Genomic DNA, 22,658 nt, shown 5'->3' on the forward strand with positions numbered 1-22,658 from the left:
TGTATGGTAATGTAGCTTTTTAATGGTGAAAGAATTTTTGAAATCAGCTCAGTAGTTTTTGAGTTATTTCAATATATACAAAAATCTAAATCTTTCCTCTTTATAATACTAATATAGGACACATCCTCTCCTTAAGACAAAATATCTGTTTTCGTAGATATCTATGGGTAGGTGACGATTCGCTATTCTGGCGAATTCAGGTGTCTTGTTATGCTACAAAATAATGTACATTTAAAAGTGCAACAGTTTATACTTGTCTATACTAATATTATAAAGAGAAAAAATTTGTATTTTTAGATTTTTGTATGTAACGAAATAACTCAAAAACTACTGGGCCAATTTCAAAAGATTTTCACTATTAAAAAGCTAGTTATCTGTGAGTAACATAGGCAATGTATTTTTAAAACTACATTTAATTTTAAAAATAATAGAAACTAGCAGTTCCCATGTGGTTTCATCCGCATGAAATTATGAAAATTTTATTTTATTGTTTTCATTTGTCAAATTATTAATTGCAAATGTCAAAATGACATGACAGGTCAAACCTTAGCATTCTTGCTTTCTTGATGTTGGCAGCAACTTATGGTCTCTTTCCCACATTGGGGTTTTTATACAAAATATTTATACCCTAAGTTTAATGGCATGAAAATATATAGGCTGAAGTGTGACGTAAGTATAGGGCTTTTTATTAAAAAAATAATTATTCAAAAATATGGTGTAATTGCTGACATCTTAGGCAACAAATAAGTGTGTCTTGACGCTTTATTATAATAGTATAGATAGAACATATTAACACACTTTTCAGGTCTATTTGGCTCTACCAATACTACGGGGGGTCTATTCGGCAGTTCTCCAGCAGCCACTTCCACCCCGGCCTTTGGTGCAACAACAGGAGCCTTCGGGTTTGGAGCCAGTACATCTACTGGAGGCTTATTCAGTAACAACCAGTCCACCGGCTTATTCGGAAATACACAGAATACGTCTGCCTTTGGAGCTAAGCCTGCAGGTAATTAATTTTATTACTAGAAATTGAAAACATAGTATTTATGCTTAAAAAAATTTTTCTGGAATGAATGTGTTATTCCCATGTGTTAGTCCAGACTTTATTTTATCCTAAGATATGTTACACTGTTGCGGAATTATCGAATAAACACGAAAAAAAATAATATATCCCACGGAAACTTTAGTTATATCTGGGATCAAATAGTCTATGTTCTTCCAGACTATCCTCTACATATGCTAAATTCCATTAAAAACCGTTCAGCAGTTTAGGCTACAAACTAACCAAAATCCATCGAAACTTTCCCATTAATAATATGGACTAGTTTTCTCTCATGACTCCGTCCGCGTGGAATTAATAAAAAAACAAAAGTAGCCTATGTCTTCTAGACTTATCTTTTACATGTATGACAATCAACAAATTTCATTTTTTCAACACTTTAGGCTACAAACTAACAAACATCCATCTAAATTTTCCCATTTGTAATATTAATAAGAATAATGTTTATTTAAGGTTTTGGTTTCGGTAATACATCGACTTCGGGTACAACTGGCACGGGTCTGTTTGGTTCAACTCCATCAACAAGTACCGGGTTGTTTGGTCAACAGAATACAACCCTAGGCGGTGGTGGTCTGTTCAACAATACTGCTAGTGAGTAACTTGTTCAACATTTAATAGGTTTTTTAGTTAAATAATCTTTATATTATTTTGCTAGTGGCTTTATCTGTGTGAAAAAGAAATATAGCCTATGTTCTCACTGATAATGTAGCTTTTTAATGGTGAATGATTTTTTGACATCAACCCAGTAGTTTTTGAGTTATTTCAATTACAAAAATACAAATCTGTCCGCTTTATAATGTTAATATAATATATATAGGAATTTGTTTATTAGCATTATTTTAAAATGATCTCTTTTATAAACATAAAAATAACTATAGTTGGGCCAGGAAATAAAAATGGAACTTTTTACATACTGATGTGTTGAAGAGCTATGAGAGTGAGAATTTTTATGTTTTTGGACATAATACTTGTTGTTACGGTCGCCACTTTATGTGGCTTATAATCTTCTATTGAAACACACGTATACTTTCACAGTATTTATTGTATTGAGTGTTACTGTTGCTGTTGGATGATTTTACACACACTGATCGATGCGGGGGCACGTAAGACGTTGCGCCAGCAGATTTTAGGGGTGGTCCTGTGCGGTGAGTGGGGGAAGCGCGGACCGGTTTCGCAACCCATCATAAAGCGCTGTTTAGGCGCGAACAATACTTGTTCTGGTTGTTACTCTATTTAATTATTTGGAAATTAAGGAATAGCATGTTTTAACAAACTATTCTTTCATTATTTATTTTGTATACTTATATTATCAAGAGGATTAATTTGTTTTTTTGTATACATTGAAATAACTCAAAAACTACTGGGTCGATTTCAAAAATTCTAATTTTAATTATATTTTTAAATTCACATGAAGTCGGATGCAACAGCTAGTATACATATACTTTTATAAGCTATTTACTTTTATATCGTAACTAGCTTTCGCCCACGACTCCGGCCGCGCGGAATTCAAAAACAAAAGCGAGTAGCTTATGTGTTCTTCCAGACTATCCTCTACATCTATACCAAATTTCATCGAGATCCGTTAAGCCGTTTAGGCTACAAATTCTAACAAACATCCATCCATCCATCTAAACTTTCGCATTTATAATATTAGTAAGATTAAGGTATGAAATAAAATACATCGAAACACTATTAACTTATTTTTTTTTTATAACATAAGATGCCAAACGAGCAAGCGGTCACCTGAATCCGCCAAAATGGCGAAGCGACTGCCCATAGACATCCGCAATTGGAGATGCGTTGCCTACCCTAATACGACGGAGGAGGAGACGCACATGAAGAGGATATTTCCTCTTCCTATGCATCTCCTCCATCGTCAAATCCACTTCCCCTTCCCATCCTCTCATAAGAAAAGGGTGGTAAAGAGAAAGGGACTTAAAGTAGGCCTCCGGCACCACACTCATCAGATGAAACACGGCATTGGTTCCATTTGACGCCTGTCTTCTGTATGGTCGTAGTATTGGGGACGAGCCCTGCAGTGCTAAGATGTTAAAGCGGGCACTACCACTGTTAATGTTTTATTTGGCCGGATATTTATTTTTTTAAACAATTTTCAGGTGCATTTGGACAACAGCAAGCTCCGACTGGTACAGGACATGTGAAATATAATCCGGTTGTGGGTACAGATATGGTTGTCAAATCTGGTACATCGCAAAATGTTAATATAAAACATCACTGCATCACTTGTATGAAGGTATGTAATTAGCTATACTATTACTAATATTATAAATGCAAAAGATTAGATGTTTGTTAGTTTGTAGCCTTAATGGCTGAACAGATCTTGATGAAATTTGGTATAGATGTAGAAGGTAGTCCGGAAGAACACATAGGATACTCGCTTTTGTTTCTTTTTAATTCCAACCGGACGGAGTCGCGGGCGAAAGCTAGTAAATGCGAAAGTTTAGATGGATGGATCTTTGTAGCTTAACGGCTGAACGGATCTGGATGATATTTGGCATAGATGTAGAACATAATTTGGAAGAACACTGGCTACTTTTGTTAATTTTAGACGGAGTCGCGTTAAGAAGCTAGTTTAGATTTCTAATTTTATTATTCCTTATTTTTATATATTTCTTATGTCTATACTCTTTACTGATATAATAAAGCGTAAACACACACTACTTTGTGGCTTAAGATGTCAGCAATTACAGCATATTTTTGAATAATACTTTCTTTAATAAAAAGCCCCACACTTACGTCACGCTTTAGACTATATATTTTCACGCTATTGAACTCAGGGGGTAAATAATATAAAAAACCCCTTAATGTGGGAAGGAGACCATTAACTACAGGGTGACAACATTTAGAGAGCAAAGTTATTATGGTAACGGTAATTTTGACATTTGCAATTAATAATAAAGTTTTTATAACTCCATGCGGATAAAACCGCACGGGAACAGCTAGTAAGAAATAAGAATAGTTTAAAAAAAAAGATTTTTTTCAGTCTTCCTCTACTTTTTGACCGACTTCCCAAAAGAAGGAGGTACTTAATTAGTCCGTATGTTTTTTTTATAGCCATAATTCATTCAATTTCAGGAATATGAAGGTAAATCTTTAGAAGAACTCCGGCTGGAGGACTACACGGCAGGACGGAAGGGAGCCTCCGCTGGAATGTTCTCCAGCTTCCAACAACCGGCTGAGAATAAACCATTGTTTGGTGGATCCAGTAAGTGTTTTATACTAATACAAAACTTACCTTCGCATCTTTTTTCAACCTATTACCTTAATTATTGACTTACTAGCTTTTGCCCGCGACTTCGTCCGCGTGAAATTTGAAAGTACAAAACTTACGTTTGCCCTTTTTTTTAATCTATCACCAAAAGTATTAACTTAGTAGTAATCTACGTAATAACAGAAATCTACCGATACAAGATTCCAAATTTCTAAGTGCAGTAGTTTGTAAGGTGATTTTTCGGTTACCCTTATTGTTTGTGTTCGCGATATCTTCTAAACTATTAGTCCAATTTAAATACTGTAAAGGACAATTTTATTCTACATTAAATTCTCCTGTTACCAAACGCATTTATTTGGATAAGGATTAATATTGGAACCAATAAAAGAACGCCGCAAATAGCGTGAGGTTTTTAATTCGTTTTGTAAACAAAAAAGTGCTTATTGTAAGAAAACCGTTACAGATATATGCTATCGCGGACTTTTCTATAGAACTTTTTGAGATCTACAATTCTTTCATAAATCATTTTTATATACCTCTAACGGTTTAGGCAGCGTAAGCCTAGAAAAGTTAAAGTTTAGTAATTTTTTAACGCCATGGTCCAGAAATATGTTGTTTATTAATACTTCCTAAACATAAATAATAATAAAATATAGCCTATGTTATTCACAGATAAATTATCTTTCTGATGATGAAAGAATTTTGAATATCGTCCCAGTAGTTTTTGAGTTATTTCAATACATACAAAAATACAAATTATTGTATAATGTTTTTCAGCATTTGGTCAACCAGCTACAAGTAGCGCCCCCCTGTTCGGTGGCGGTACTTTGGGAACAACTGGATTTGGACAAACAAGTAAGTTAACTTTGAATTTAAGATTAAAAGATAATACATTTTTACTATAAAAATCTTACTAAATAAAGGGAGTAATGTTCTTATGTATGTAAATTCTATTGCGCCGTTTCATTAGAGTTAGTCGTTTTTTTACTACTTTCGCCCGCGACTTAATCCGCGTGGAATTAAAAAAAACAAAAGTGAGTACCCTATGTGTTCTTCCAGACTATCCTCTACATCTATACCAAATTTCATTGAAAACCGTTCAGCCGTTTAGGCTGCAAACTCTAACTTCCATCCATCTAAACTTTCACATTTATAATATTAGTATGATTGTTTTTCAATCATATTTAACTAATATTTTAAATGCATAAGTTTGTATGGATGTTTGTTACTACATATCTCACTTCTCAATGATTCTCAATTAAATTTGTCACAGATGTATAGATAGTGTGGTAGAACAAATTTATTACTTACATTTTTAATTTCTTATTATTAAATCGTTTTAATTAATATATTATCCAATAGGTACGTTTGCGTTTGGTGGAAATACACAAAATCAAACAACATCGACGGGTTTGTTTGGTAATAAACCTGCGTTTGGAGCTACCAGTACTGCGGGTAAGTTAGTTTCTATCATAAAATACAAATGTTGTAAAGTATAGAAAATTTAATGTAACTCTGTATAATAGAAACGATTAAAAAATAACTGGAACAGATTATAGATTCATTAAAATATAAATTTTTGAAGTGACAGATTTAATGATTTCATTAAAATTGACATTTTTATTAAAATTTACATTTTAATAGAATCTTTTAAATGCAAGTTTTTACCATTGATTTTAACCGATTTAGTTGTAAGTTTGATTAAAATGTGCATTTTTATTAAACCTATGATCTTACTGAAATGTACATTTTAATGAAACCATTAAAGCCATTAATAATAATTCAAATAGTTATTTTAAAATATACTTTTGTATGTATTTGTATTTATCTAGGTACAGGTATATTTGGTACGTCAACTACACAAGCACCAACCTTCGGTACAACGACACCCAGTTTTGGTGCATTTGGCGCGACCACGCAGAACCAAGTAAGTATATAATTATGACAATGTCGGTCGAAAAATACAACTTAATCTATAACTATACTATTATAATAAAGCATAAACACACACTTCTTTGATGCCTAAGATGTCAGCAATTACAGCATATTTTTGAATAATTATTTCGTTAATAAAAAGCCCTACACTTACGTCACGCTTTTGGCCAAACATTTTCACGCTGTTAAACTTGGAGGGTAAATATTTTGTATAAAAACCCTAATATGGGAAAGAGACGATAAGTTGCTGCCAACATCAAGGAAGTAAGATTGTCAAGGTTGACATCATGTCATGTCATTTTGACATTTGCTATTGATAATTTGACAAATGTAAACAATCAAATAAAATTTTCATAATTTTATGCGGAATTTTATAATTTTTTGGTTGGATTTCTAAAATATGTTAGATTGTTAAAGACTAATTTTGCTTCATTTTTAACATAATTATGAATTTATTGATGTGTGTGTTACTGAATGTAGGAAGGTTGAATGTTTTTTTAGTGAAATATCTGACTTAAAAAATGGCGAAATGGTATTTTCTTTATGATTAAAGTTTTTGCTGTTTTTTTTTTAAATCTATTTGTGCGAAGTTTAGAGTAAAATCTAATATTACTTCTTTCTTATATAAATACTAGCTGTTCCCGTGCGGCTTCATCCGCATGAAATTATGACAATTTTATTTTATTGTTTATATTTGTCAAATTATCCATTACAAATGTCAAAATGACATGACATGATGACAACCTTGCTTCCTTGATGTTGGCAGCAACTTTTGGTCTCTTTCCCACATTGGGGTTTTTATCCATAATATTTACCCCCTAAATTTAATGGCGTAGAATATATAGCAAAAAGCGTGACGTAAGAGTACAGCTTTTTATTAAAAAAAATATTCAAAAATATGGTGTAATTGCTGACATATTAGGCAACAAAGAAGTGTGTGTTTACGCTTTATTATAATAGTATAGATGAACATTTGCATAAATATTGATTACTACGTATCTCCAAAACAATTAACGGATTTCGAAAATATTTGTCACAGAAGTAGAACGAATACTAAGTAAGTTTTATTTAATTCCACGCGGGCATTGATTAGTAATTTCTACGTATTCCAGCAAAGCACCGGTTTATTTGGCAAGCCAGCGACTACTGGCTTCGGCACGACGCCTGCCAGTACTGGTTTCGGAGGCTTCGGAGGAGGACTGTTTACTGCCAAGCCGCAGCAGACTACTGCACCTACTTTCGGCACTTCTGCGCCCTCTGGTGAGTTGAAACTACTGATGGGTTGTGGACTATTAGTTGGTTGAAACTGTCAATGGGTTGTAACCTATTAGTTGATTGGGACCTATTAGTAAGTTGGTCACTAATAGAGTAGATTGAAGAACTCTACACAATACCACGACCACACAGAAAACAGACGGGAAGTGGAAGTAATTCCGTGTACAGTCTGATGAGTGTGGTAAGGGGGGACATGTTTGAGTCCCTTTCCTTCCCACCAATTTCTTATAAGGAAAGGATAGGAAGAGAAAGTGGGTGTTGGTGGTGGAAGAGACTCGCTTCCTCTGTCGATTAAAGGTATCCAACGCATCTGCATTTGCAGATGTCATTGGGAAGCAGTCGCTTCGCCTTTTCGGCGAATTCAGGTGGCGGCTCGCTCAATTGCCACCTTGTATTATGTCTAAAAAATAGTGGTAGAATAGGATATATATTTAATGCCAAGAAAAAAATGTAATAAAATAGCTAATATTTGGGACCTATTAGCTGGTTGGAAGCTATTGTAAGGTTAGAAATTGTTGATGGGTTGTGAAATGCTAGCGATAAATTATTCGAACTAATTGCACGAATTAAAAAAAAAATTAGGTCATATCGATTATAAAGCCCTTATATCCTGGTTTGTGGACTCGATTTTGCGGTCGAGGGTTCGAATCCCGCCATTCAACTATTATATCTTAGCAAGTAAAGAGCTTAGTTGGAATGGTTTAAGGAAATATAAGTTAATTAACAAAAATCTACTAACATTTTTATTAATTAAAAAAAAAAGGATTTTGAGATTGAAATATCTCTTTAATATTTTTAAAATCAGTATATATTTTATTTTTTCAGCTTTCGGCAACTTGTCAACCGGTTTCGGGACGAATACCTCTACTGCCGGTTTCTTCAGCAACTTTGGCAAACCGAATACTACGCCGATGTTGGGTGGACAGACACAGAACACTGGATTTGGTAAGTTTGAGTACCATCATCATCATCAGCTCCTTATCCTACTCCCGTAGGCGCAACAGTTTTTGTCCTCCACATAACTCTATCATACGTCATCTCAGTCATCACCTTCATCATGTCACCTTTTACACAATCCATCCATCTCTTTCTACGTCTACCTCTACCGATGTACCTCCACACTCATAACTAACGTTCTGCTTGTAACATGCGATTCATCCCTCCTCATAACATGCCCATACCATGCTAACCTTTTACTCCTTACCTTCTCTACTACGGGGGCTACTCTCAAACTTCCTCTATATATCTATATAGAATATCTATACTAATATAACCGTAAACGCACACTTTATAATGTAAGATGTCAACAATTATACTCATACTAATATTATAAAAAAAAGTTTAGATGGATGATTCTTAGAGTTTGTAGTCTAAACTGCTGAACAGATCTCGATGAAATTTGGTATACATGTAGAGGAAAGTCTGAAAGAATACATATGGTTTTTGCAATTATATAATCTTCGAAAGATTCGGCTTTTAACCTAATCGTGGTAAGAAACCCGTATCTTTAAAAAAAATGTATTCCAGCGGCTGGGGTGGGCGTGGGCACGCTGGGCACGTCGTTCGCAGCCAAGCCAGCTGCGCCAGCGTTCGGCAATCTGGGCACTGGCTCGCTGTTCTCGCAGCCACAGCAAAATAATACATTCAGGACTGGTGAGTGGAAAAAACTAAATGTATGGGTAATAAAATTATATAACCTATGTTACTCAGTGATAACGTAGCTTTTTATGGGCGGAAGAATTTTTTAAATCGGTCCAGAAGTTTTTGAGTTATTTCGATATATACAAAAATACAAAATGTTCCTCTTTATAATATTAGTATAGATGTAATATTTAGTAATTAATGTATGTAATTTATATCTTCTATACTATTATAATAAAGCGTAAACACACATTTCTTTGTTGCCTAAGATGTCAGCAATCATAGTATATTTTTGTATAATTCTTTCTTTAATAAAAAGCCCTAAACTTTCGACACGCTTGAGGCTATATATTTTCTCGCTTTTAATTATAGGGAGTAAATAATAAAAAAAATATAATGCGGGAAAGGTACAAAAAGCAAGATTGCTGGTAACGGTATTATCTAATACCAAAGGCTTTTGACATTTTCAGTTTAAATTGTCACAAATGTAAACAATAAAATAATGTTTATTATAATTCGGGAACAGCTCGTTTATGTGTAACTAGCTGTTCCCATGCGACTTCATCCGCATAAAATTATGAAAATTTTACTGTTTACATTTGTCAATTGCAAATGTCAACATGACATGACAAACCATGGCAACCTTTTTCCTTGATGTTGGCAACAACTTATGGTCTCTTTCCCACATTAAAGTTTTTATCCAAAATATTTATCTCTTAAGTTTAATGGTGTGAAAATATATAGCCTAAAGCGAGACGTAAGAGCAGGGCTTTTTATTAAATAAAGAATTATTCAAAAATATGGTGTAATTGCTGACATATTAGGCAAGAAAGGAGTGTGTGTTTCCCCTTTATTATAAGTATAGATTTAGGTATTTATCGCAGTATTTTATGTTTCCAGGTCTAGATAGTGGTCTGGGGAACAGCATGTTCGGTACAACGCCCTCGCTCGGTACTGGATTGTCGCTTGGAGGATTTAATGCTAATACTACGCCTACGCTCGGGTAAATATGTATTAAAAATAGCTTTCACCCGCGACTCCGTCCGCGTGGATTAAAAAAAAAGTGAGTAGTCTATGTGTTCTTCCAGAATGACCTCTGTTAAGAAATGAGGTTGTAACATACAACCTCATTTATAACTTATAAGACATCGAACGCTTTTTATATTTTTATATTTGACTTGTTCTTTTTTTAATATATGACAATTTATAAATATGTAAAAACAAACATATTTTTTCACTTCGCAATCGATCGTTTTCCATTCACCCCGCCTCCAATCTTTAACACCTCTATGTCTATGACAAATTTCATCCAGATTTCTTCAGTTGGCTACAAACTCTAACAAACATCCATCCATCTACAGTTTCACATCTATACTATCTGTACTATTATAATAAAGCGTAAACACACACTTCTTTGTTGCCTAAGATGTCAGCAATTACACCATATTTTTGAATAATTTTTTAATAAAAAGCCCTGCTCTTACGTCTCTCTTTAGGCTATATATTTTTACGCCATTAAACTTAGAGGGTAAATATTTTGGATAAAAACCCTAATGTGGGAAAGAGACCATAAGTTGCTGCCAACATCAAGGAAGCAAGATTGTCGAAGTTTGTCATGTCATGTCATTTGGACATTTGCAATTGATAATTTGACAAATGTAAACAATAAAAATTTTCATAATTTCATGCGGATGAAGCCGCACGGGAACAGCTAGTTTATTATATTAGTATATGTATGTATGTATGTGTGCAGTGGGGGCAGTGCGGCCGCTAGCGGAGTACACGAGCAGATACTGGCTCTAGCAGCTAGACCTTACGGTGACTCCCCGCTTTTTAAAGACCTCCTGCCTGATGTTGGTGAGTTTTTTTTATATAAATTAATATTCCACTATTAATAATATGTGTAAAACAAAATTTAATGCTTAAATTTTTAATATATAATAGATTGTTTCTATTTTGATAAGCTTTTTTAAAATAACTCAAAAACTACTAGGTAGTTTTTAAGTTTGGAAATATGGTGACCAAATGGCAGATATTCCGCATCAATCTAGTAAAGATCTAAGTAAATTGTATCATACATCACAGAGATATTGAAGACATGTCTTCTGTGTGGTCGTGGTATTGGGGCCGTGCCGGCCCTGCAGTGCTAACATGTTAAAGCGGGCACTACCACTGTTAAACAAAGGCTACAAACTCTAACAAACATCCAACTAAACTTTCGCATTTATAATAGTAGAAAGAAAGAAAGAAAGGAAGAAGGAAGGAAGGAAGGAAGGAAGGAAGGAAGGAAGGAAGGAAGGAAGGAAGGAAGGAAGGAAGGAAGGAGGGATGGAAGGTAGGGAGGGAGGAAGGAAGGAAGGAAGGAAATTTATTCAGAAAAAGAAAAGGAATTCATTCGGCATGTGCTCTCGGTGTACACCGAAGCGCCGGTTTTCAATGATTCTTAAAAACAGAACACGCAGTTTTACAAAATAGTAGAAGCAAACCTAATCAAAATCTAAAACTAGGGATAAATATATAAAAAAAAAACACAAATTAAAACATTTAGATCTTATTTTATGTAACTAAATTATTTTAAAACTAACATTACTTATACTGGGTTACTGAAGTTTATTTTCACTTTATCATAACCTAAAACTAGGGATAAATATAAAAAAAACACAAATTAAAACATTTAGATCTTATTTTATGTAACTAAATTATTTTAAAACTAACATTAGTTATACTGGGTTACTGAAGTTTATTTTCACTTTATCATAACCTAGTGATTCATTAGTGTTAAGCTAAGTTTCAAATGAAATGTTATGTATTAGTATGATGAAATGTTCCAGGTGCGTCAGCAGAAGAAGCATTAAAACCGACGAATCCCGCGGCGCTGAAGGCGGCGCTCGACTCCGCGTACAAAGTCGCCTCGCCCACCTCCGGCCGCCTCAGAGTCATGCCGAGACCTGTTATATCACATGATAAGGTACATATATCTATACTAGCTTTCGCCCGCGACTCCGTCCGTAATATCCGTAATAAAAGTGAGTAGTCTATATGTTCTTCCAGACTGTCCTCTACATCTATACTAAATTACATCGAAATTCATTCAGTCGTTTAGGTTACAAACTCTAACAAACATCCATCCATCCATCTAAACTTTTACTATATAACTTATATACTATTATAATAAAGCGTAAACACACACTTCTTTGTTGCCTAAAATGTCAGCAATTACACACTATTTTCGAATAACTCTTCTTTTAATACAAAGCCCTACACTAACGTCATGCTTTAGGGTATATATTTTCACGCCATCAACTTAGGGAGTAAATGTTTTGGATAAAAACCCTAATGTGCGAAAGAGATCATAAGTTGCTGCCAACATCAAGGAAGCAAGGTTGTAATCATGTCATGTCATTTTGACATTTGTAATTGATAATTTGACAAATGTAATCAATAAAACAATTTTCATAATATCATGCGAACGAAGTCGCAGGGGAACAGCTAGTATTATATAATAAATAGAAGTGCACCGGCTGTGGAATCCAATGACTCAAGCAACCAGTGGTGAGGGCAGAGACAGGAACCTCCTCACTATGCGTGCGGTTTCTAAAATAACCGCCTTTTGTATCGGGCCGTTTTAATTCGACTTATTTTTGTTTTCAGAAATCATTATTCGATGGCTTAGAAGAATCTGATCCTAGTTTGGAAGATAAATTGTCTTTGAAACCGAGTCGTAAAAGGTTAATATTACGACCAAATTCTACCAGAAATGATGTCAGAGATGCTGGAAATACAATAGACAGTGTTAATAGGTGAGAGGCTATACGTGGTTATGTTCGTATTTTACTAATATTATAAACTAGCTTTCGCTCCTGACTCCGTCCGCGTGATTAAAAATAATCCAAATCGATTTGTTACTAGATTTTTTTATATGCAATATGCATATGACGCCAAATTGCACCAAACTTTTTTTAAGTATACTTTATTACTATAAAAACATTCCTGCAAAGATTTTTTTAAATGTAATGTGATTTAGTGGCAAAATTTAATCAATAAAAAGTGTCTTTTTTTTAAATTCCCTCTCAATGTTCTAAAACGCACACTATTGGTCGAAGCAAGTGGCTTATCAAAGCGTATGTTATGAATGGAATAAGACGATTGACGTCAATTGTCTCATGTCAACTCCGGTCTCGTTTTGTCACTCGAAAATGGTCGTCGTTTTATTTTATTATTTTTAGCTCAATAATTGAATATTTTCGCATCAATTTTTTTTTCTGGTTATTTTATAACAAGTAGAATCGTTTAAAAAATAAAAAAATACGTGCATATTCCCTATTCTACGATGATAAACTTGCGGGTAATGAAATGTCTATACATATAAGATTGCAGATATGTAATATATAAAAAAAGACACACGACCACACAGAAGACAGGCGTGAAGTGGAAGCAATTCCGTGTACAGTCTGATGAGCGTGGTGCCCAAGGCTTAATTTCAGTCCCGTTCTCTTTACCACCCTTTTAATATAAGGAGTGGATGCGAAGGAGAACTGGATTTGACGTATACGTCGTACCTACCCTTATACGTCGTATAAGGGTAGGCAACGCATCTGCAATTGCGGATGCCTGGGCAGAGGTCGCTTCGCCATTTTGGCGGATTCAGGTGGCCGCTTGCTAGTTTGCCACCTTATGTTATAAAAAAAAAGATTTTTCGAGAACATAATGAGAGCATTGCTCATAATGAAAAAGCAATTTTAAACTTTTTTGCCTGTCTGTGTGTTCCGTCTAATCTCGTTAACTGCTAGATATATTGATACTGTAAGACTAGCTTCCACCGGCAACTCCATCCGCGTCGTCTTAATAAAAACAATAACAGCCTATGTGCTCTTCCAGGCTATCCTCTACATCTATGCCAAATTTCATCCAGATCCCTCCAGACTTTCAGGCTACAAACTCTAACAAACATCCATCCATCTACATTTTCACATTTATAATATTAGTAAGATATTTTGATAGGACTTTTACTGTAGATAATGTATGTGAAAATGTTATAGTGTATTTTATTTATTGATTTTTATCTTAAATTCCATATAAATGTTTGTAGGTCATTAGAAGATTCCCGTGCGGAGATGAGTGACACACGCGACGCTCACGACGGCCCGCCCTCAACCTCAGAACATAGGAATGATGTTAACAGTATGTATATATATACTAACTAGCTGTTCCAGGGCGGTTTTATCCGCTTGAAAATATGAAATTTTTCATTTTATTGTTTACATTTGTCAAATTATCAATAGCAAATGTCAAAATGACATGACATGACAAACCTTGACAATCTTGCTTCCTTGATGTTGGCAGCAACTTATGGTCTCTTTCTCACATTAGGGTTTTTATCCAAAATATTAACCCCTAAGTTTAATAGCGTGAAAATATGTAGCCTAAAGCCTGTCGTAAGTGTAGTGCTTTTTATTAAAAGAAGAATTATTCAAAAATATGGTGTAATTGCTGACATCTTAGGCAACAAAGAAGTGTGTGTTTACGCTTTATTATAATAGTATAGAAGAGTATAGATAATAAAACGTAAACACACTTTGTGGCGTTAGATGTCAACAATCACAGTATATTTTTGAATAATACTTTCTTTAATAAAAATCTTAACACTTTTATCACGTTATAGGCTATATATTTTCGCGCTATTAAACTTAGGAGGTGAGTAAATTGGAAAAAATGACAGAAAGGGACAGTAAATACAAGGCAATAGTAAATCAAGATTGCTGGTAATGGTAATTGTTTTTCGAAATCAAATGCAAATAAAAGTTTTACTAAATATTAACAAAAAAAAGTTTTAATAAAATGCGGATAAAGCCGTAGGTGAACAGCTAGTATGAAGTACTTTTCTAATATCTATACTGTCTATACTATTATAATAAAGCGTAAACACACACTGCTTTGTTGCCTAAGATGTCAGCAAATACAGCATATTTTCGAATAAATCATTTTTTAAATAAAAAGCCCTACACTTACGTCACGCTTTAGGCTATATATATTCACGCTATTAAACTTAGGGGGTAAATAAATTGATTAAAAATCCTAATGTGCGAAAGAGATCATAAGTTGCTGCCAACATCAAGAAAGCAAGATTGCTAAGTTTTGTAATGTCATGTCATTTTGACATTTGCAATTGATTCGACAAATGTAAACGATAAAATAAAGTTTTTATAATTACTTGCGGATGAAGCCGCATGGGAACAGCTAGTTTTTAATATTCTTTTTTTTATGTGTTACAGATTCCGATGTCAATATTGATAAACATACTAATTGGTAAGTTACAGTTACTTTAGTAACTTTTTCTTTATAACCTTATTTTAACCGCGACTATGTCTGCTTTGAATTGTCATACTTCATACTATTATAAATGTGAAAGTTTAGATGGATGTTTGTTAGAGTTTGTAGCCTAAACTGCTGAACGGATTTTTATGAAATTTGGTATACATGTAGAAGATAGTTTGAAAGAACACATAGGGTACTCACTTTAGTTTTTTTTTAATTCCACACGGACGGAGTCGCGGGCGAAAGCTAGTAAAAAATTAAAGAAGTCGTATTCTTCCAGACTATGCTCTATATCTTACTAATGTAAATACGAAAGTTTAGATGTATGGATGGATAGATGTTAGAGATTGTAGTATAAACTACTGTATGGATTTTGTATGGATTTTGGGAAATTGGGTATGGATGTAGAGGATAGTCTGGAACACAGGATACTTGCTTTTGTCTATTTTAATTACACGCAGACGGAGTTGTAGACGAAATTTAGTCTATGATAAATTTCATTGGAGATACGTAACAAACATCCATCCATACAAACTTTCGCATTTATGTTAGTATAACGAATGCGGCGATGAGGAGACGAAATAAAACACTAGGTTTTACAAAACAACGGGTGCGCACAGTTCGTTCGCCGGTCGACGTACAAGTTATATGCCGACCACCCTCAAATTACACTTTATTTTTTTCACTTAAAAACTACCAACTGTTTTTACATGTACCTCGGTAGAAAATACTGGCTTATATTTAACAAAAATAATTATATAAAAATAATACAAAAATACCATAAAAAGGCTTTTAAAATTCTATCGTCAACAGGCTCAGTGGAAGTAGAGTATCTTGGGCTGAGAAAGAAAAACCAGCTGATGGCGCTGAAACTCCAAGATTGTATCCCAACTTAGGTAAGTTATAAGTTATGGCTGTTGCTCTTGTCATCGTCTGCGTAACAAAAAATATAGCCTATGTTATACACAGATAAATTACCCTTCTATTGGTGAAGGAATTTTTAAAATCGGCCCAATAGTTTTTACGTGAATCGAATACATACAAAAATATAAATCTTTCTTCTTTATAATGTTGGTATAAACTAGTTTCCAGTGAGTTACAGTATGAAAAAATAAACTACATATCCCTCTGGAACTTAACATTTCTGTATATATTCCATCTATACTATTATAATAAAGCGTAAACACACACTTCTTTGTTGCCTAAGATGTAAGAAATTACACCATATTTTTTAATTATTCCTTTTTTAATAAAAACCTTACAGTTACGTCACGCTTTAGGTTATATATGTCATGTCATGTCATTTTGACATTTGCAATGGATAATTTGACAAATGTAAACAATGAAATATAATTTTCATAATTTCATGCGGATGAACCCGCACGGGAACAGCTAGTTCCATATATTTCTGATTGTGTTCCAGAATTTTATATGTGTGAAAAATAATAAGCTGTTTTGAACTGTTGTAAACGTATAAAGTAAACATGAGAAAACTAAATTATTGTATCCCATTGGAACCCTATTTCCGGGATCAAATAGTTTATTTGTTCTTCCAGACTATCCTCTACATATATGACTATTATCGAGATTCGTACAGTTTAGAAAACAAACTAACAAACATACATATAAACTTTTTCATTTATAATATTAGTAAGTATTTTTCATATTATTTATTTGTATTTTCTTTTCACAGATAAAGAGATGCCAGAAGTATCGGAAAGGCGTGCCAGTTGGTGAGTTAAATTATCTTTTACTAGCTGTTCTCATGCGACTTCATCCGCATAGAATTATAAATATTTCATTTTATTGTTCACATTTGTCAAATTGTTAATTGCAAATGTCAAAATTGACATGACAAAACTTGGCAATGTTGCTTCCTTGATGTTGGCAGCAACTTATGGTCTCTTTCCCACATTAGGGTTTATATCCAAAAACTTTAATATGGGAGTTTTCCCACAGTTTATCGGCGTGTAAATATATAGCATAAAGCCTGACGTCAGTATAGGGCTTTTTATTAAAAAAAAAGTTATTCAAAAATATGGCGTAATTGTTGACATCTCAGGCAACAAAGAAGTGTGTGTTTACGCTTTATTATATTAGTATAGATATCACCTTTGTGTGTATATTTTTAGTTTTTCAGTGGCTATAATATTTTTTACTAATTCGAAGTCAAGACTATACAATTTTAGATAATTAATAGTGGAATTCTATACAATTGAGAAATTGTCCACATTTCAAATATTGTAAAATTTCTGTTAGCCTTATAACGATGAACTTTGTTTAGATAGATTTGTTATAACTCCTTATTTATATTGAATTCTTTTTTTAATATTACAAAAACCTTAACACACTAATGTATTGCTAGCTTTCGCCCGCGACTCTGTCTTTGTGGAATAAAAAATAACCAAATCTAACTAGCCTTTGTGTGACTATACTTCTATACCAAATTTCACTCAGATCTGTTCAGCAGTTTAGGATACAAACATACATCTAAACTTTCGCATCTATAATATCATCATCGTCATCTTATCCTACTCCCGTAGTGTCGGCGCGACAGGTTTTTGTCCTCCACATAACTCTATCATACGTCATCTCAGTCATCACTCCCTTCATCATGTCACCGTTCACACAATCCATCCATCTCTTTCTAGGTCTACCTCTACCGATGTACTTCCACACTCATAACTAACGTTCTCCTTGTAACATGCGATTCATCCCTCCTTATAACATGCCCATACCATGCTAACCTTATATGATAACCTTCACCTTCGCATCTATGATATAAGTAACAATAATAAGATTTTGTACAGATTCGTCATTAAAAAATCAAAATCTAATTTCTATTAACTTTTGACATCAACAGGTTGACAACAAAACCATTACGTAAACCATTGGCTTCTAATTCCGATGCTGCGGAGAATTCTGTGCGAGAGTTGGCTGTGCGGCCGCAAGCTTCACTGGACAAAGAAAATGTTGATTCTAGCTCTGGTAAGTGCATTTGTGGGCAGTGCAGCTAATGTTTGTGGGCAAAGTGTGGATATGTGTGCAATATTAGGCAAACAGACCTAGTAAAAAAAGTTTGGGTGATGTTAGTGGGAAAAGTGTGGATTATATTTGTGGGTAAAGTATAGACAACTGTGAGTTATTTGACAAAGTGTGGGAAAATTAGTAGGCAAAGTGTAAGCTAATGGGCGAAGTATGAGTAATATGAGTAGGCAAAGTGTGTTTTTATGAGCTACGTGTGGGCAATATTAGTAGGTTTAGTGTGAGCTAGTTGGCAAAGTAAGGATAATATTATTAGGCTAGTGGGCAATACGTTTGTAGGGGAATTATTCGTGGGAGAAGTGAACTAGTGGGCAATACGTGGGTAACACTAGAAATAAAACGAAAAATCTAGTTGTAAGTGGTCGATGAGTGTGTTAGTGGTTAAAATGTGGGCAACAGTAACTATCAAAATGTCAAATAAATTTTGATAAGGATTAAATTAAGAAGTCTAGTAAACATACCTTTCTCAATACATTTTCCATACAAATCATGCATTAATACTATCGGTTACATCTTGTTTTTGAGACATATACCAAAAAAAATGATTTAAGAATACCTATTTTCCTTATATTCCTTTCCACTAGTTCTTTAACCCTTTCCTATTTGTAAATTCCTTGTTCCTTCCTCTCCCCTGCTAGAATGTGGTCCTGGTGAGCTGTTCATCTTCTGCTGCCATCGCTGGGGGCAGGAGCCGGGCTGTTCCCGCTGCGAGACGCTCGCTAAGCAAATTGCTGGATTATACGGTTCATTGTCTTTTAGTTCATTCATTCATTCGTTCATTGAATATTTTTGAGAAAGGTATGTTTAATTAGGATAGTGATAAAAGGATCTGTAGAAATAATTGCTCAATTAAAATGGGTTCATTTTTTATTTATTGTAGTTTCATTCATTCATTCGTTCATTGAATGTTTTTAAGAAAGGTATGTTTGATTAGGATAGTGTTAAAAGGATTAGTAGAAAAAATTGTTCATTTAGAATGGGTTCATTTTTATTGTATTGTAGTTTAGTTCATTCATTGAATGTTTTTGAGAAAGGTATAAATAAATATTAAATAAGTTACTCTTAAAGGGATTATTTTTTATTAATTTTTTTTTAATAATCTGTTCGTTCATTCTTTAGAACAGGTACATTTTAATTTGTTGTTAGTTCATTCATTCATTCTTTGTATATTTTGGGATTACAATAGAGAACTATAATGAAACCACCAATTTTGATCGATTTTATTAAAAGGTAAGACAAAGAGTAAGTTACAAAAGAGTACAGGCATAGACTATTTAAGAACATAAAAGAGTATAGATTATAAAGATATGAATTAACAAGAACGATATATTTTTATTACTTCAGAAGTAGAATTTTTATTTGCTTTATTCCTTTATTTGATTAAAATACATGCTTATGCACGCGTATTTGATCGCGATTTAAAAAAAATTAAGAAATATACATGTTTTTTCTTTAAAATATTAGTAAAAAATTAAATCTTAATTATTTTCTATATATTGTATTTAATTTATTTTATTTTCTCGTATTTTCAGTATCGGAAGAAGAGGTAATAGAACAGGAGACGGCGCCTCATCCCGCGGGAATAAAACTCCAACGGCCGGGATATTATACTATACCTTCGTTAGAAGAATTAAAAGGTAAATATATTTTTTAACTACATATAACTTAGATATGTTAGTCCAAGGGAAACACAAAATACTTTAAGTTATAGAGGTTTTAAGTTATCAAGGGTCTATGTTAGAGGTTTTGGGCTCTGATGGGAAGGGAATATATTTTTTGAAGTTTTAGGTTTTTAAGTTATCGAGATTTTACTGTATTGTATATTAAACATAGTAAATAACGAACAAGTACTAATTTTACCAAAAAAATGGTGCATAAAATATGACTCGAAGGAACATTACAAGTTACCGTATTTAAAGACTAGCTTTAGCCAGCTATTTTGTCCGCCTTGAATAAAAAAAAAACAAAAAGTGAGTAGCCTCAGTATTTCTTCTAAACTATCCTCTAAGTCTATGTTAAATTTCATCAATATCCGTTCAGACGTTTAGGCTAAAAGCTCATTTAATATATTTAAATCTACGTTATCAAAACATATTAGATAATTGTGAGAATCTATAAAGTAGCTAGTTTTCGCCTGCGACTTTGTCCCTGGAATTAATGAAAACAAAAGTAAACTATGTATTCTTACAGAATATCTGTACATGTATGAAAATAATCGATATCCAGAAGTATAGGATACAAATTAACAAACATATGTATAAACTTTTATTAAGATTAAATTAGAATATCAGTAGTTTTCTGTTTTCTTCATTGGTCCTTCGAGTCGGATATCGCTCTTTTCGTTCATTAACTCTCATTCGTTCAATTCCAGATTACATTCGCGCCGATGGCTCCTGTATTGTACCTAATTTTACAATCGGACGGAAGAATTACGGCAAAGTCTTCTATGATTGTGAAATGGACGTCGCTAATTTAGATTTGGATACGTTGGGTAAGTTATTAAATCCTTATTTCACTAGTGTTATTTTTAGGTGTATTTTTTTTTGTACCTGGGCATTTTCGTCCGTTAATATAAAAAAAAAACAAAAGTAGCCTATGTGTTTTTCCAGACTATTTTCTACATTTATACCAAACTAGCTGTTGTCGTGCGGCTTCATCCACATGAAATTATGAAAATTTTATTTTATTGTTTATATTTCTCAAATTATCAATTGCAAATGTCAAAATGACATGACATTACAAACCTTAGCAATCTTGCTTCCTTGATGTTGGCAGCAACTTATGGTCTCTTTCCCACATTAGGGTTTTTATCCAAATTATTTACACACTAAGTTTAATAGCGTGAAAATATATAGCCTAAAGCGTGACGTAAGTGTAGGGCTTTTTATTAAAAAAAGAATTATTCAAAAACTTGCTGTAGTTGCTGACATCTTAGGCAACAAAGTAGTGTGTGTTTACGCTTTATTATAATAGTATAGAAAACAATGGTTTGTTATTCTAATAGGAAGTTTGAAAGTAGCGCCAGTGGTGGAGAAATTGAGAAACAAAAGGTTAGCGTGGTATGGACATGTTATGCGACGAAATGATGGGGACATAAACCAGAAAGTGTTAAGAATGAATGTGGCTACAAAGGTAGAGGAAGACCAAAGAAAGTATGGATTGTGTGAAAGAGGATATTGTGAAAGGAGTGTATTCAGGTATGACGGCTGATAGAGATGTATGGAGCACATACTGTGCCGACCCTCCGTAAGGGATAAGGGCAAGTTGATGATGACATTATAATACATTTAAAAGTAAAAAAACAAAACCTTGCCAGTTGACAAATATTAAATCAAAATGTAATAATCTAGGTTTGGTTGATTTTTCAATCATACATTCCACACGTAAAGGCTTTTAAATCGCTATTTTTATGTTTTAAGTCCCGGAATTCATGCTGCCAATTCCACAATTTGATTATTTTATACCGTTAGGCGGTATACAACCAAAACCGGAAGCACTTCCGGCACTTAAAAATGCAATTAATAATAATAGTAACAGATATCCAGGAAAATAGAAAAGTATACTCATCCTACTGGTTACTTTTAGACAACTTATTTAATTGATACTGTCGCTTTAAACTCGGAGCAACACTTCTTAAGACTCAGGTTGCGCGCCAATCTCTCCATACTTCTAGTGACATTGACAGCTGTCAGCTAGAGACGTGACGTTTATGCAGATAATATAGAGTTGCGCCAATTTTATATAACGGTACTAATTTTGTTCCTAACATTACGAAAAAATGATGATGATGAAATGTGATTTTTGTGTGTTTTAGTGCACTTTTTGAACAAGGAAGTGATAATCTACCCGGAGGACGGCGACAAGCCGGCGGTGGGCGAGGCGTTGAACCGCAGAGCTGTGGTTACGTTGGACCGCGTGTGGCCGCGGGACAAGACGCAGCGGCGCTTGATTGTTGAACCTGATAGGTATGTTTTATTTAATATTTTTTATAATATAAAGTGGCAAACGAGCAAGCGGCCTGAATCCACCGAAATGGAAAGCGACCGCTGCACAAAAACATCCGCAATTGCAGCGCTGTCTACCCTTCATTGACAAAGGAGGCGCATAAAGAGGACATTTCCCCTTCCTATGCGTCTCCTTCACCGACAAATCCAT

General features: G+C 33.8%; 1 protein-coding gene across 2 annotated transcripts in view; it reads left to right on the forward strand.

Annotated features, from left to right (window-relative positions):
- The window catches only part of LOC106100195 (nuclear pore complex protein Nup98-Nup96), a 53,073-nt gene that overhangs the window by 4,098 nt on the left and 26,317 nt on the right, over positions 1 to 22,658 (forward strand). For both annotated transcript variants that reach the window (XM_013279002.1, XM_013279079.1), the window contains exons 4-25: positions 806 to 1,006; positions 1,514 to 1,651; positions 3,178 to 3,314; positions 4,157 to 4,286; positions 5,070 to 5,147; positions 5,655 to 5,747; positions 6,125 to 6,219; positions 7,340 to 7,487; positions 8,328 to 8,447; positions 9,030 to 9,155; positions 10,044 to 10,146; positions 10,897 to 11,000; positions 11,975 to 12,111; positions 12,795 to 12,943; positions 14,233 to 14,324; positions 15,416 to 15,449; positions 16,272 to 16,354; positions 17,152 to 17,191; positions 18,322 to 18,446; positions 20,036 to 20,140; positions 20,875 to 20,994; positions 22,318 to 22,468. In XM_013279002.1, the coding sequence (XP_013134456.1) occupies positions 806 to 1,006; positions 1,514 to 1,651; positions 3,178 to 3,314; positions 4,157 to 4,286; positions 5,070 to 5,147; positions 5,655 to 5,747; positions 6,125 to 6,219; positions 7,340 to 7,487; positions 8,328 to 8,447; positions 9,030 to 9,155; positions 10,044 to 10,146; positions 10,897 to 11,000; positions 11,975 to 12,111; positions 12,795 to 12,943; positions 14,233 to 14,324; positions 15,416 to 15,449; positions 16,272 to 16,354; positions 17,152 to 17,191; positions 18,322 to 18,446; positions 20,036 to 20,140; positions 20,875 to 20,994; positions 22,318 to 22,468 (2,509 nt within the window). The remainder of the gene's footprint in view (positions 1 to 805; positions 1,007 to 1,513; positions 1,652 to 3,177; positions 3,315 to 4,156; positions 4,287 to 5,069; positions 5,148 to 5,654; positions 5,748 to 6,124; positions 6,220 to 7,339; positions 7,488 to 8,327; positions 8,448 to 9,029; positions 9,156 to 10,043; positions 10,147 to 10,896; positions 11,001 to 11,974; positions 12,112 to 12,794; positions 12,944 to 14,232; positions 14,325 to 15,415; positions 15,450 to 16,271; positions 16,355 to 17,151; positions 17,192 to 18,321; positions 18,447 to 20,035; positions 20,141 to 20,874; positions 20,995 to 22,317; positions 22,469 to 22,658) is intronic.

Source organism: Papilio polytes, unplaced genomic scaffold (assembly GCF_000836215.1).
Source record: "Papilio polytes unplaced genomic scaffold, Ppol_1.0 DF824493.1, whole genome shotgun sequence".
Classification (NCBI taxonomy): domain Eukaryota; kingdom Metazoa; phylum Arthropoda; class Insecta; order Lepidoptera; family Papilionidae; genus Papilio; species Papilio polytes.